General features: G+C 46.6%; 2 protein-coding genes across 2 annotated transcripts in view; both read right to left on the bottom strand.

Annotated features, from left to right (window-relative positions):
- The window catches only part of LOC132894679 (zinc finger protein 260-like), a 414,543-nt gene that overhangs the window by 151,828 nt on the left and 246,664 nt on the right, over nucleotides 1-16,051 (bottom strand). The window lies entirely within an intron of this gene.
- si:ch211-63b16.4 (uncharacterized) overlaps nucleotides 1-16,051 on the bottom strand; it is a 166,337-nt gene that overhangs the window by 4,885 nt on the left and 145,401 nt on the right. Inside the window, exon 18 of the mRNA XM_060932841.1 lies at nucleotides 63-158. Coding sequence (XP_060788824.1) covers nucleotides 63-158 — 96 coding nt within the window. The remainder of the gene's footprint in view (nucleotides 1-62; nucleotides 159-16,051) is intronic.

The raw sequence follows: 16,051 nt of genomic DNA, 5'->3' as shown, positions 1-16,051 counted from the left end.
GTCCTGATGTAATACTGCGTGTGTTTGTTAAAGCTGGAAATTCATCAGTGGAGGGGTAAAACCTTTTCTTTTTGGAGCTGCATGATGGACAGAGCTGCACTCTTCCTCAGTCCTTCATACTCCCTTGTGATGCTGTGCAGCTCAGACAGCAGGCTCTCCTAAAACAAACACTGCATTCTTGAACTCAGATAAATCTTTAAATCATTGAACTGTCCTAAAATAGCATGGCTTTACTGATTTCAAACATCAGTTTATAAACATTAAAACACTCCGCATTACTAAATTCAGATCAGCCTGTAAACAACAAACTGCACCAAGATCCCTGTCTCCTAAAATACAAGAGCATTATTGAACTCACATCAGTTTATACATACAAAAATCTTACAAAGGAAACAAAAATTACTGAACTTAAAATATTAGTCTAAAACTCTGTTATTAAGCTGAGATCAGTCTGGAAATAAATCTTGGTTGCTGGTAATGTTCCGGTCTCTCTTCAACAATGCTTGGAATAGTGCATTATGGGTAAAGCACGCTCTCTCTTTGCAGATTGTGTGTAAGAGCATTTCGTTTCTCATGAACATCTACACTCAACACCACTCTCAGACGCTTCTTGTTAGAATGCAGGCACTTACGGATGTATGTGCAGAAGAGAGCAGGATACAAACCATCAACAAAGCCAAGACGAGAGACTGGAATCAGAGTCGGTAAACTAGAGAGGGTCGGGCGATCGGTGAACAACGTAATAGAGGGAAGACAAAGAGCAAAAACGTGAGAGAAATAGCAAAGGTCAGAAATACGAAAGGCAGTCAGAAAGATACAAGGCTTGGTATGAACTGAGACAGCAGAACAATACTTCGCACTGGTGTGTGTGAGGGGAGCTTAAATAGAGGGACAGGTGATTAGGGAAACAAGTGACAGTTGAGTTCAATAGGATGGAGACAGAGGGTGCTGTGGTTCGTGGGAACTGTAGTTCAAGGTGTCCATGTTTGTAGTTTGTTCATTTTCAACAGGTTTACTGACAGAACCACTAGGTTTCAGGTGGGATATGTGGAAAGTAGGGGATATTCGGCTGTGAGGGGGAAGTTCAAGGACGGTACGATACCTCACTGATTCGACGCAATACCTTGAATGGCCCAATGTAACGTGGTTAGAGTTTTCTCCAGGTGTTGGGTTCTCTCAGGTTCTTTATGGCCACCCATACTCTGTCGCCCAGGGAAAAGTTTGGAGTGTCTCCCTCATGTTTATCCGCATATTCTTTATACTTGGCGTTGACTGATTCTAGACGCTGATGGACTTCCTCCCAGATTGTTTGGCGACGTGTGAACCAGTCATCTACAGTTAGGTCCATATATAGTTGGACACTGACACATTTGTTTTTTTTACCTGTTAACTGAAACATATTTCAGGTTATAGTTATATAATGGGAGGGCGGCACGGTGGTGTAGTGGTTAGCGCTGTCGCCTCACAGCAAGAAGGTCCTGGGTTCGAGCCCCGGGGCCGGCGAGGGCCTTTCTGTGTGGAGTTTGCATGTTCTCCCCGTGTCCGCGTGGGTTTCCTCTGGGTGCTCCGGTTTCCCCCACAGTCCAAAGACATGCAGGTTAGGTTAACTGGTGACTCTAAATTGACCGTAGGTGTGAATGTGAGTGTGAATGGTTGTCTGTGTCTATGTGTCAGCCCTGTGATGACCTGGCGACTTGTCCAGGGTGTACCCCGCCTTTCGCCCGTAGTCAGCTGGGATAGGCTCCAGCTTGCCTGCGACCCTGTAGAAGGATAAAGCAGCTAGAGATAATGAGATGAGTTATATAATGGACATGGACATACATAAAGTCTAGACTTTCAGCTTTCATTTGAGGGGATCCACATTAAAATTGGATGAAGGGTTTAGGAGTTTCAGCTCCTTAACATGTGCCACCCTGTTTTTAAAGGGACCAAAAGTAATTGGACAATTGGCTCAAAGGCTATTTCATGGGCAGGTGTGGGCAATTCCTTCGTTATGTCACTCAGTTAAGCAGATAAAAGGCCTGGAGTTGATTTGAGGTGTGGTGCTTGCATTTGGAAGATTTTGCTGTGAAGAAAACATGCGGTCAAAGGAGCTCTCCATGCAGGTGAAACAAGCCATTCTTCAGCTGCGAAAACAGAAAAAAACTCATCCAAGAAATTGCTACAATATTAGGAGTGGCAAAATCTACAGTTTGGTACATCCTGAGAAAGAAAGAAAGAAAGAAAGAAAGAAAGAAAGAAAGAAAGAAAGAAAGCACTGGTGAACTCATCAATGCAAAAAGACCTGGACACCCACAGAAGACAACAGTAGTGGATGATCGCAGAATAATTTCCATGGTGAAGAGAAACCCCTTCACAACAGCCAACCAAGTGAACAACACTCTCCAGGAGGTAGGCGTATCAATATCCAAATCTACCATAAAGAGAAGACTGCATGAAAGTAAATACAAAGGGTTCACTGCACGGTGCAAGCCACTCATAAGCCTCAAGAATAAAAAGGTTAGATTGGACTTTGCTAAAAAACATCTAAAAAAGCCAGCACAGTTCTGGAAGAACATTCTTTGGACAGATGAAACCAAGATCAACCTCTGCCAGAATGATGGAAAGAAAAAAGTATGGCGAAGGCGTGGTACAGCTCATGATCCAAAGCATACCACATCATCTGTAAAACATGGCAGAGGCAGTGTGATGGCTTGGGCATGCATGGCTGCCAGTGGCACTGGGTCACTAGTGTTTATTGATGTGACACAGGACAGAAGCAGCCAGATGAATTCTGAGGTATTCAGAGACATACTGTGTGCTCAAATCCAGCCAAACTGATTGGTCAGCATTTCATAATACAGATGGACAATGACCCAAAGCATAAAGCCAAAGCAACCCAGGAGTTTATTAAAGCAAAGAAGTGGAATATTCTTGAATGGCCAAGTCAGTCACCTGATCTCAACCCAATTGAGAATGCATTTCACTTGTTAAAGACTAAACTTCAGACAGAAAGGCCCACAAACAAACAGCAACTGAAAACCGCTGCAGTAAAGGCCTGGCAGAGCATTAAAAAGGAGGAAACACAGCGTCTGGTGATGTCCATGAGTTCAAGACTTCAGGCAGTCATTGCCAACAAAGGGTTTTCAACCAAGTATTAGAAATGAACATTTTATTTACAATTATTTAATTTGTCCAATTACTTTTGAGCCCCTGAAATGAAGGGATTGTGTTTAAAAAATGCTTAGTTCCTCACATTTTTATGCAATCATTTTGTTCAACCCACTGAATTAAAGCTGAAAGTCTGAACTTCAACTGCATCTGAATTGTTTTGTTCACAATTCATTGTGGTAATGTACAAAACCAAAATTAGAAAAATGTTGCCTCTGTCCGAATATTTATGGACCTAACTGTATGGCTTGTACCTGGCTAAGTGTGTCGTCCCAGGGAAACAAGGGCGGTTGGTAGCCGAGTATGCACTGAAACGGTGTTAACTGGGTTGCAGAGTGTTTGAGCGAGTTCTGTGCATGCTCGGCCCAAGGAGGGAAGCGTGCCCAGTCCTCCTGGTTATGCATGCAGTAGATCCTCAGGAAACAGCCAATTTCCTGGTTGGCTCGCTCTACTTGGCCGTTAGACTGGGGGTGGTAGCCTGATGTGAGACTCACAGATACCCCCAACCTTTCCATGAAGCTTGTCCAAAAACATGAAAATGAATTGAGAGGCCCGGTCACTGACTATATCCTTGGGAATGTCATAGTACCTGAAGATTTGTTGAAACAGTAGCTCTGTGGTTTGAGAAGCTGTGGGGATGCCAGGTAACAGGATGAGTTGAGTGCTTTCAAAAACTGGTCGATAGTTACCATTATTGTGGTGTTGCCTTGTGAGGGAGGGAGATCTGTGATAAAGTCAATGGCTATGTGTGACTAGGGTCTCTGAGGAATAGGAAGAGGGCACAATTGGGCACATTCAGAACATGAAGCGATGAACTGGTTGATTTCTGTGAGCATGTTCTCTCACCAGTACTTGTTCTTTAACATTTGGTGAGTGCATTGACTGCCAGGGTGCCCTGTGGCAGGAGATGCGTGGGCCCAGGTGATGAGTCTGCTGCGAAGATGCTTAGATATGTAGAGAAGACCAGGTGGGAGATGAATGGGGCTGGTTTGTGGTTGTGACTTCCTTATTTCCTTGTCCAGCTCCCAGGTGATCGATTGTACGAAACATTGTGGTGGGAGGATGGGATGGGAAACTGAATCTTGGTGAGACGGACCGAAGGCCCGAGATAAGGCATCTGCTTTTGTATTCTTGAAACCTGGACGGAATGAAATTGTGAAGTTGAATCGGATGAAAAACAGTGCCCACCTGGCCTGACGTGGATTTAACCTTTCGGCTTTCCTGAGATATTCGAGGTTTTTGTGATCCGTGAGGATTATGAAGGGGTGAGTAGCTCCCCTCAAACCAATGTCGCCACTCCTCGAGGGCCAGTTGAATGGCGAGCAGCTCTGTTACCCACATCATAAATCCTCTCTGCTGAAGATAGTTTCTTCGAAAAGAAAGCTACTGGGTGTAGCTTCTGTTTCTCCCCAAAACAGTGAGAAAAGATTTCCCCCACTCCTGTATCAGATGCATCCACTTCTACAATGAAAGGCTTAGTTGGGTCAGGATGCTGGAGTATAGGGGCCAAAGTGAAGGCTAGCTTGAGCCGACTGAAAGCTTCTTCTGCCTCTGGGTTCCACTGGAGGCGCTTGGGTCCCTTCTTCAGCAACGTTGTTAAGGGAGCCCGAATAGTGCTGAAACCTCGAATGAACCGGCGATAGAAGTTTGCAAAGCCCAAGAAATGCTGAAGGTCCCTTATGGATTTGGGTGTTGGCCAGGAAGTGACAGCAGACACTTTAGAGGAGTCCATGCTTACCCCTTCTGCACTGATATAGCCAAGGAAGGAGATTTGACTTTGAGGGAGCTCACATTTAACGTAGAGATGATTCTCCAGTAAATGTTTGAGAACAGCTCTGACGTGTTCCTGGTGACTTCTTTCATCTGGGGAGTATAGCAGGATATTATCAATGTAAGCGATGGCATATCTAGCCAGCATGTCCTGTAGCACGTCATTAATTAGGCACTGGAACACGCTGGGCGCCGAAGAAATACAGAAATGTCATGGCGCCCCTCGAGGCAGACGTGTTTGCTCGCTCCGCTCTTGAATGCCAGCTTTTTCTTCTTTTTCGTGTATTTTCTGTTTTTTCTGCCATGCACAAATGTCATGCACTGCTAACATATAACAGACACGCACTGCTGGACATCGCTAACACACACAGCCATTTGGAATTTACTGGTTTTATACCACCGGAGCTACAACTCATTGTTCGCTCCCGCAACCACCACCAGCCTCAGGAAGGCCCTGAAGCACCGGGCCCGAGTGAGCATGCTGACCCCAGGAGAGTGCTCCGGAGACAGCGACGCAAGCGAGGCGGGGGGGCTCCATGCTAGGCTAAAAGCTTGCGCTAGCTGATCACCGCTACCCAGCCTCCTGCTAGCCAACATGCAGTCTCTGGAAAACAAACCGGACGAATTAAGAGCCAGAATCACAACTCAGCGGGAGATAAGAGAGTGCTGCGCTCTAATTTTCACCGAGACCTGGCTCTCAGACAAAACCCCAGAATGCGCCATTCAGCTACAGATTCACTCTGTACACCGAGGAGACCGGACCGCAGCCTCCGGTAAGGCTAAAGGTGGAGGAGTGTGTGTGTGTGTGTGTGTGTGTGTGTGTGTGTGTGTGTGTTATTAACAACTCTTGGTGTGGAAATATACAGACTGTTTATAAACACCATTCGCCAGATGTGGAGCTGTTATTGCTGAAATGCCGCCCCTATTATCTACCAAGGGAATTCTCTGCTGTGTTTTTGGCCGCTGTTTACATCCCCCCGCGAGCTAACTCCACGGCAGCCCTCAGTAAACTCCATGATGACATCAGCGTGTTAGAGATGGCTCATCCCGACGCTGTTTTTATCCTCGCTGGTGACTTCAAATCAGTGCAATTTACAGACTGTATTCCCTAAATATTAACAACATGTGGACATCCCCACCTGTGATAAGAACACACTGGACCATGTTTACAGCAACATACATGGTGCATACAGGGCCACCCCCCGCCCCCACTTTGGACACTCAGACCACATCTCTCTGTTCCTGTACCCGGCCTACAGACAAAGACTAAAACAAACAAATCCTGTCACCAAACAAGTCAAACTCTGGAGCCCAGGGACTGAGAGCACCCTACAGGACTGTTTTGCTCAGAGAGACCAGGATGTGTTTAAAGCTGCAGCCACTTTGGAGGACTCTTCTGTTAGTATACAGGACTATGTTGAGTATGTGACTGGGTACATCAGCACATGTGTCTGCAACATCGTGCCCACCATACAGATCAGGAAGTTCCCCAACCAAAAGCCCTGGGTAAACAGTCAGGTATGACGTATGCTGCATGCTCGCTCTCTTGCATTTAGATCAGGCAATGAGACGGAGTACAAAGCGGCGAAGTACGGACTGAGGAAGGCCATTACAGTGGCCAAGAGACAGTACAGAGAGAAGATGGACGGCTTCTGTTCTACTGCTGACCCCGGGCAGATGTGGCAAGGCCTGCAGCACATCACAGACTACAGGACCACCACCAGCTCCACAGACGGCCTGCCGGATGACCTCAACACTTTCTACACCCGCTTTGAGACCACCAGCTACAGCACAGAGAGGAGGCACACACACCCCTTGACCACCCAACCCCCCTCCCCCCACCAACAGTCTCATCAGGCCAAGTATACAAAGCTCTGAGGAGGATCATCCCCAGGAAGGCAGCAGGACCAGACAACATCCCTGGGCGGGCCCTCAGAGTATGTGCCAATGAGCTGGCTGATGTTTTCACCACCATCTTCAACCTTTCCCTCAGCCAGAGCACAGTTTCCTCCTGCTTCAAGACCACAACCATCGTCCCTCTTCCCAAGAAAAGCCCACCCACCTGCCTGAATGATTACAGGCCGATAGCACTCACTCCAATCATCTCAAAGTGCTTTGAGAGAGTGGTACTGGCCCACATTCAGAACAGTATACCGGAAACCCTGGACCCCCTGCAGTATGCCTACAGGCCCAACAGGTCCACCTCAGATGCCATTGCTGCTGCCCTCCATTATGCCCTCTCCCACCTGGAAAACAAAGACACTTACATCAGAATGCTCTTTGTTGACTACAGCTCTGCCTTCAACACGGTCATCCCCCACAAACTCATCCATAAACTGTCCACACTTGGTTTGTACCCCACCCTCTGTGACTGGCTCCTTGACTTCCTGACTAGCAGGCCCCAGACTGGCAGGATTGGTAATAGGACTTCATCCAGCATCATCACAAACATTGGCACCCCACAGGGATGCATCCTCAGCCCCATCCTCTACACTCTGTTCACCCATGACTGTGTTGCCTCCCACAAGAACATCATCCTGAAGTTCGAGGATGACACTGCAGCGATAGGATGCATCACTGGCGGTGACAAAACAGCCTACAGGAGGGAGGTGGCCAGTCTGGGGTCATGGTGTGAGGACAACAACCTCACCCTCAACACGGACAAGACGAAGGAGATGATAGTGGACATGAGGAAGGAGAGGAGACCTCATCGGCCAGTGTTCATCCAGGAGCTTGAGGTGGAGAGGGTGAGCAGCTTCAAATACCTGGGTGTTCACATCAGTGAGGACCTCACATGGACACAACACCACACAGCTGGTTAGGAAGGCTCAACAGTGGCTGTACTTTCCTAAAAGGCTGAGGAAGTTTGGTACGTCACCCAAGATCCTCAGCAACTTCTACAGCTGCATGATTGAGAGCATCCTGACCAACTGCATCACTGTGTGGTACGGCAGCACTACAGCAATGGACTGCAAACGCCTGCAGAAGGTGGTGAAGACTGCTGAGAGGATCACCAAAACTCCACTGCCCTCTCTGCAGAGCATCTACCACCGCAGAGTCCACAGAAGAGCTGCCTCCATCCTCAAAGACCCCACCCACCCCCAGCACGGACTGTTCACACTCCTACCCTCAGGCCGGAGGTACAGAAGTCTGAAACGTAAGACTGTCAGACTAAAGATACATTGAACTGGGGATGAGAGAGACAACTCTGAAAGCACGTAGGTGACCACTGAAGAATTTCCTTACTTTGCCATGAGATCAAAGGGTCGTGCAGCTATAGCCAGGGGTAACCAAGAATGATACAGTATCATGATCCACGGTTGTGGTCACATACAGGGAAATGAGTTCTTTGTGCAATGCTCCTACTTGGATATGCACTGGGTTGGTACATGTGGTGACAAGACCGTCTCCTATGGGTCCTCCATCGATGGTCCTAATACAGAGTGCACTGTGCAGAGGGGTGTTAGGCAGGTTGAGCCTCTGAACGATGGTACTGCTGATAAAGTTCCCCTCTGACCCTGAAAATCAACAAAAGCAGAAAGGACGCACATGGAGGATGCCATCTTTAATAAAAATGGAACCTTAAATGATTGAGTTGAACTTTCTCACCAGACTCGTAGATCTTGCTGGGGTCTCTGCTAGAGCCACATGGGGTGGACAGATAGGACGGTGCCTGATGTTATGCTCGGGGCTCCCGCAGTAGAAGCACAAACCCTCCTTACGTCGTCTCGCATGCTCGGCGCGAGTTAACCGGGTGCGTGATACCTCCATGGGTGAACTATCTTCAGAAGGCTGAACAGACCTGGCACTTTCTTGGATAGAGGGTCAGTGTTTTAACAGATGGTTGAAACAAATAGCTAAGTCAGTCAATGAGGGAGTCCAGTGTGAGGTTCTCATCTCTGCAGGCCAGTTCACTAATGATCTCAGGGCACAGGCCTTGGCGAAAAACTGTTTTCAGGGCAGGATCGTTCTGTCCACTGACAGTCGCTAATGTCCTGAAGTCCAGGGCATACTCAGCCACACTTCTAGAACCTTGAGAGCTGGCAAGTAGACTTTCACCAACCTCAGTCCTTTCCGGTTCATGGTCGAATACTCGCTTGAATAGGGTGAGGAACTGCTCGTATGATGTAGTCTGCTCACCACCTTTGTCCCAAATGGCAGTTGCCCATCAGACTGCTTTGCCAGTGAGAAAGGATAGGAACTTGGCAAGCTTGTGCTTGTCAGCTAGATTAGGCATGGTAGCGAAATACATGAAACATTGAAATAGAAAACCTCTATATACGATGGCGTCTCCGGCGTGGAGAGCTGCAGCGCTGGACTAGGAGGAAACTCAGGGTGTGCTAGGAGGGTCTACGACATCACAGTTGCGAGTTGTGTCATCCAAGTGTTGAGGTCGGCGAGCATCTGTTGATGTTCTCCTAGCAAACACCCCTGCACGTTCAGAGCAGTCTGTTTTGCGTCCTCCACTACGTCCATGTTAGGTGAAGTATCCTGTTAGAATGCAGACACTTACGGATGTATGTGCAGAGGAGAGCGAAATACAAACCATCAACGAAGCCAAGACGAGAGACTGGTATCGGAGTCGGTAAACTAGCAAGGGTCGGGAGATTGCCAAACAACGTAATAGAGGAAAGACAAAGAGCGAAAACGTGAGAGAAATAGCAAAGGTCAGAAATACAAAAGGCAGTCAGAAAGATGCAAGGCTTTGTATGAACCGAGACAGCAGAACAATACTTCGCACTGGTGTGTGTGTGTGTGTGAAGGGAGCTTAAATAGAGGGACAGGTGATTAGGGAAATGAGTGACAGCCGAGTTCAACAGGATGGAGACAGAGGGCGCTGTGGTTTGTGGGAACTGTAGTTCAAGGTGTCCATGCTTGTAGTTTGTTCGTTTTCAACAGGTTTACTGACACTCCTTTAGACACAAACACAGTGACAGTGGATAATGAAAGAGAATAGAACATACTAGAACATGGGCAAGGAAAAGAGAAACAGAAAATGATACCAGACTTAACGTGGGTCAACCAAGGTTTTATAATAATAACAACAGGAGCATCATACTATCATAAACTACACCAATCAGCCATAATATTCAATCCACTGACAGATGACGTGAATAACCTTGATTATCTTGTTACAGTGGCACCTGTCAAGGGTTGGGATATATTAGGCAGCAAGAGAACAGTCAGTTTTTGAAGTAGATATGTTGAAAGCAGAAAGAATGGGCAAGCGTAAGGATCTGAGCAACTTTGACAAGCGCTAAACTGTGATGGCTAGATGACTGGGTCTGAGCATCTCCAAAATGGCACATCTTGTGGGGTGTTCCCAGTATGCAGTGGTTGGCACGGTGGTGTAGTGGTGAGCACTGTCGCCTCACAGCAAGGTTCGGGGTTCGAGTCCAGTGGCAGACCAGGGCCTTTCTGTGTGGAGTTTGTATTTTCTCCCCGTGTCAGCATGGGTTTCCTCCAGGTGTTCCGGTTTCCCCCACAGTCCAAAGACATGCGTTTAGGTTAACATGGGGCAGCCTTGGGCTGAAGTGCCCTTGAGCAAGGCACCTAACCCCCAGCTGCTCCCCAGGCGCTGTAGCATAGCTTCCCACTGCTCTGGGTATGTGTATGTGCGCATTGCTCACTTTGTGTGCGCATGTGTGCGTTCATTGCTTCAGATGGGTCAAGGGTCATAGGTGCCCAAAGCTTATTGATGCACATGGAGAGCAAAGGCCAGCTCGTCTGGTCCAATCCCACAGAAGAGCTACTGTAGCACAAACTGCTGAAAAAAGTTAATACTAGCTACGATAGAAAGGTGTCAGAACACACAGTGCGTCACAGCTTGCTGTATATGGTGCTGCATAGCTGTAGATCAGTCAGGGTGCCCCTGTCCACTGCCAAAATCACCTACAATGGGAACATGAGCATCAGAACTGGACCACTGAGAAATGGAAGAAGGTGGTCTGTTCTGATGAATCATGTTTTCTTTTCCATCATGTGGATGGCTGGGTGCTTGTGCATCCCTTGTCCAGGGAAAAGATGGCACCAGGATGGGAAGAAAGCAGCATGATGCTCTGGGTAATGTTCTGCTGGGAAACCTTGGGTCTTGTCATTCATGTGGACGTTACTTTGACATGAACCGCCTACCAAAACATTGTTGCAGACCAAGTAACCCCCTTCATGGCAACGGTATTCCCTAATGGCAGTGGCCTCTTTCAGCAGGACATTGTGCTCTGCTACACTGCAAAAATTGTTCAGGAATGGTTTGAGGAATATGACAAAGAATTCAAGGTGTTGACTTGGCCTCCAAATTCTCCAGAGCTCACTCTGATCTGTGGCACGTGCTGGACAAACAAGTCTGATCTAAGGAGGCCCCATCTTGCAACTTGCAGGACTTAAAAGGATTTAATGCTTACATCTTGGTACCAGATACCACAGCACACTTTCAGAGATTTTATGGAGTCCATACCTCGAGGAGTCAGAATTGTTTTGGTGGCACAAAGGGGACCTACACAACATTAGGCAGCTGGTTTTAATGCTATGGCTGATCGGTGTACATGGACAGAGAAAAAGCAGAAGGTAATGAATATGGGTGTAAGCACAGAGAGCTGATCCTTATGAATAATGGGGTGAGAGACCTAATCCCGTTGAGCAAGTAAGTATAGACAAAGTAACTTGATCCTAATGGATTGAGAGTGTAAGAACAGAGCTGATTCGAATGAATATGATTGTATTGATGGAGAGACAGAACGTACCAAACTGCATGGCCAGAGAGATCTGATAGTATTGAAATCAGAAAGTATGTAGACAAAGCAGTGTTCCCAAACTGCAACTCAGATCTCCAGTCTCATGGAGATTAAAACATTTGAACCATATGGAGCTCTTAAAGGGCCAATTTTGAAAGCACTATGCCAGGGGGAACTAATCCTAACGGCTGAGAGTGTGAACAAAGAAAAGTTACATATATTTCACAGATGGGTTCTGCACATGCTTAAGTCCAACTTTTGGGTACCACATTTCAATTATGTAAATAACCTGCATGTAATTCATGTGTGTAGTTCATAATTTTGTCCCTAAATACTTTGGCCCTTGAGATAAGCTGATGTTCCCTCCAATCTCCTTGTCAGGAATTGGTAGAGGAGGCGAATGCAAGTGCAGATAATTTATTGCATAAAACACAAACAAAACCATGAAAACAAGAACCATTAACATGAACTGTGGATATAAGTCAAGAGACATATGGACTATAAGTGATGGTGAGGCACGCACAACAACAGACAACAACTACGACTGAAGCTTGATGGTGAGAAGCTGAAAAACTAGGGCTGCATCCAAATACGTATACTTTAGCGTGACCAGACGTCCTGGTTTTGAGTTGTGTGTCCCCAGTCCCGACAAAGGTCTGTCGGGACACTGAAATGTCCTGGTTTACACCAAACACTAACAAACTGTCCCGGTTACAGCGATCATATATAGCCAACGAGATGTCAATAAAGCTTCTAGCAATTCAGCATCAATGTGCATGTGTGCGCAATCAACCTTACAATGTATCTATTTGTACAATGTTGCAATATAGAGGCCGCGTTATAAAGTTTTTTTTTCGCTAGCGGCTGTCAACTATTACGCGACAATGCTGAACGGATGAGCACTGGGCGGAGATGTTCGCGTACTTCAAGAGTAGGGAGATTCCTTACAGCAATGTCAGCCAGCTTTGCCAGTTTGCCATGTGCCTACCGGGCGCCAATGCTCCAGTTGAGCGAATATTTTCACTCATGGGCAACACCTGGACTGACGAGAGGAATCGCATGACCGTGCCTACTCTCAAAGTCTTGCTCATTAACCGGGCCAATTTCAACGATACTTGCTCGCAGTTTCACAGCAGGCTCTCGGGCAGTAAAGCGCTACTGGAGCAAATTCACTCATCATGTAAATATATGCGATAAAATGGCATCTTCTTGTGGGTGGGTGGGTTGGGTGGCTGTGTTTCTGAAACATTTTTTGTTGTCTTTCATCTGTCTTTAATCTGTATCACAGATTGTCTTGACTTGTTTGATGCTGTTATCAACTCAGGGTTCAAGTTTTCAAAATAGTTAATAGCCGACACTGGTTAAGATTAAACAGAGGCATTTTGGGTAAAGGTTCGGAGGTGACAATGATTAGGCTCATGCGCTCATTCTTGTTACAATGCATAGCCTATTGTTTAAAAAACAAGTTCATCGCATAAAATGTTGATGTTAATATAGAAGCAATGCATTTTCTTGGTGTTTTCACAAAGGTGAAATAAATCAGTTGAAATTTAGGCTATTGGCCTATTCCCTATCACCACATCTGTTGTCTGATTTTCTTACTTTAACTGAATTGTGATAGAAGTACATGTAGATAACAAGAAAATACTTGATTGTTCTCTGAAATGTTGATAAAAGTGAGCTTCTATAAAATGATAAAAGCACCTGTCTGAGCCATGGTTTGAGCCGGCGCATGTTTACATCAAAACGCCTGTGCGTGCACGAGTATCACGGTCACGCGCAAAGTGTCCCGGTTTTAGACTCGGAAAATCCGGTCATCCTAGCATACTTCCATACTATTAGTATGCAAAAAGCAGTATATAATGTGTCTAAATAATCAGTAGACATTTAATAGTAGTTGAATGGTACCTGGATGATCTACTACATCCATACACATGCACTACATATTTGAAGAAGTCTTCCATGACATCTGTCAGTTGTGGTGTCCCACAGGGTTCTGTCTTAGGGCCTCTCCTGTTCATTGTCTACATGCTATCCCTGGCCAAATTATCCACTGTCATGAATTGCTATGCAGATGATATACAGCTGCAGGCCTTCTATATCTGCCCCACCCCCCTCCCTCCCTGAGTGCATTCAAGACCTAAAGCTGTGGATGAATGCTAACTTTTTAAAACTTAATGCTGATAAAACGGAGCTTCTACTGACTGGTTCCAAATCAACGACCTCTTCCAATTGTAGTTTTATTCTGGTCATTGATGGCACAGTCATTAAACCTTCACCCACTGTATATAACCTCAGTGTTATCTTTGATTCTGCCCTCTCTTTTGAAACGCTTTGTAATGCTCTGTTTACTGGTCTCCCAGCCAAGTCCATTGCTCAGCTTCAGTATATTCAAAACTCTGCAGCCAGAGTTCTCACCCACACTAAATGCTCCACACACATTACCCCTATCCTCCAGAACCTCCACTGGCTCCATGTTCTAGATCACATTCAAAATAAAATTCTTCTATTTACATTTAAAGCACTCCATGGATATGTTACTCAATATCTAATGGAACTACTTCAACCCTATTCTACCATTCACAGTCTCAGATCTTCATCTTCTGGTCTGTTGTCTGTGCCCAAATTTAAAATGGGTTCCAGCCCCCAAGCTGTGGAATTCTCTGCCTCAAAACCTTTGTGATAGTACATCTCTTCCCAAATTTGAAACTCAACTTAAGTGAAACTCAATGTGTGTTTTTTGTTAAATGTACCATCAAAATCGTCTTCAAGAATCGCGTACAACAGGAGTACATTACTGGGACTTAGGAACAACAACATTACAAAGGATTTGTCCGGAGTTAACTTCGCCACGGATCGTGAAACTCTTCTCGGTCTAGGAATAATGACCCAAGACAACGGCCCCTCTGAGGCAGCGGGCTCCCCCTCCACCATCAGCCGAAACTGGAAGCAGCAGAAGCGGCAGTGGAGACTGAGCATACGCCGGAGGAGAAGGCGAGGTTGCCGAGCAGGCATCACACACTGATTGAAAAGAAACCCTCACAAAACAGCACTACCATCTATTCTCCTATCAAACGTCCGCTCATTGGAAAATAAAATGGACTATCTCAAGCTGGATTTAACCACACAAAGAAACGTGAGAGAATGCAACGCGATCATCCTTACCGAGACGTGGCTTCACAACAACGTTCCGGACAGCGCCATTAAACTGGATGGGTTTACAACATTCCGCGCGGACAGAAACCACGCCAGCACGGGTAAATCTCGAGGAGGTGGTGTGTGCATTTACACAAATAACAACTGGTGTACAAACGCTGCAGTTATTACAAGTCACTGCTCAGAGAACATTGAGTTTTTAACCCTCAACTGCCGTCCATTCTACCTGCCGCGAGAATTCAATACCGTCAACATCACAGCTGTTTACATCCCCCCCAGCGCCAACACAAAAGAGGCGCTCTCCATTCTGTACAAGTCTGTGAGTACACTACAAAACACACACCCGGACTCGGTCTGCATAATCGCTGGCGATTTTAATCAGGCCAATTTGAAATCAGTAATGCCACACTACCACAAGTGTGTGAACTTTGCAACAAGGGGAGAGAACACACTTGACCAGGTATACACCAACATCAGACATGCCTTCAGAGCTGTTCCCCACCCCCAACTGGGTTCATCAGACCATCTCTCTGTTATGCTAATCCCAGCCTACAGACCTCTGTTGACGAGAAGCAAGCCAACTGTGAAACAGATCAGGGCCTGGCCAGAGGGCTCCATAGCAGCTCTACAGGACTGTTTTGAACGCACAGACTGGTCTGTTTTCAGGGAGGCGGCCACCACCAACCAGGACGTCAACCTCACCGAATACACAGACTCTGTAACTGGATACATAACAAAATGCATGGAAGATGTAACCGTCACCAAGGACATTACAGTGAGAGCAAACGAAAAACCCTGGTTCACCAAGGAGGTACGTGAGCTCCTAAGGGCACGCAACATTGCTTTCAGGTCTGGGGACAAGGAGGCCCTAAAGTCTGCCAGGGCCAACTTGCACCACGGCGTGAGAGCAGCCAAGCGTGCATATGGACAAAAGATCAATTCGCACTTCACTGATACGAAGGACCCAAGACGCCTGTGGCAAGGCATCCAGTCAGTCACAGACTACAAACCATCCCCCCCACCGTGTGAGGACAACACAGACTTCCTCAACTCACTGAACACTTTCTTCAGTCGGTTTGAAGAAAATAACACTACAACACCTACAAAAACCCCCGTCAACCCAGACAGCACAACACTTCAACTGGACTCAGCAGACGTGAGGAGGACCCTACTCAAGGTGAACCCCAGGAAAGCTGCAGGCCCAGACAACATACCCGGGCGCTTGCTCAGAGACTGTGCGAACT

This window comes from Neoarius graeffei, chromosome 11, assembly GCF_027579695.1.
Source record: "Neoarius graeffei isolate fNeoGra1 chromosome 11, fNeoGra1.pri, whole genome shotgun sequence".
Classification (NCBI taxonomy): Eukaryota; Metazoa; Chordata; class Actinopteri; order Siluriformes; family Ariidae; genus Neoarius; species Neoarius graeffei.
This window is presented reverse-complemented; position numbering and strand designations above follow the sequence as displayed.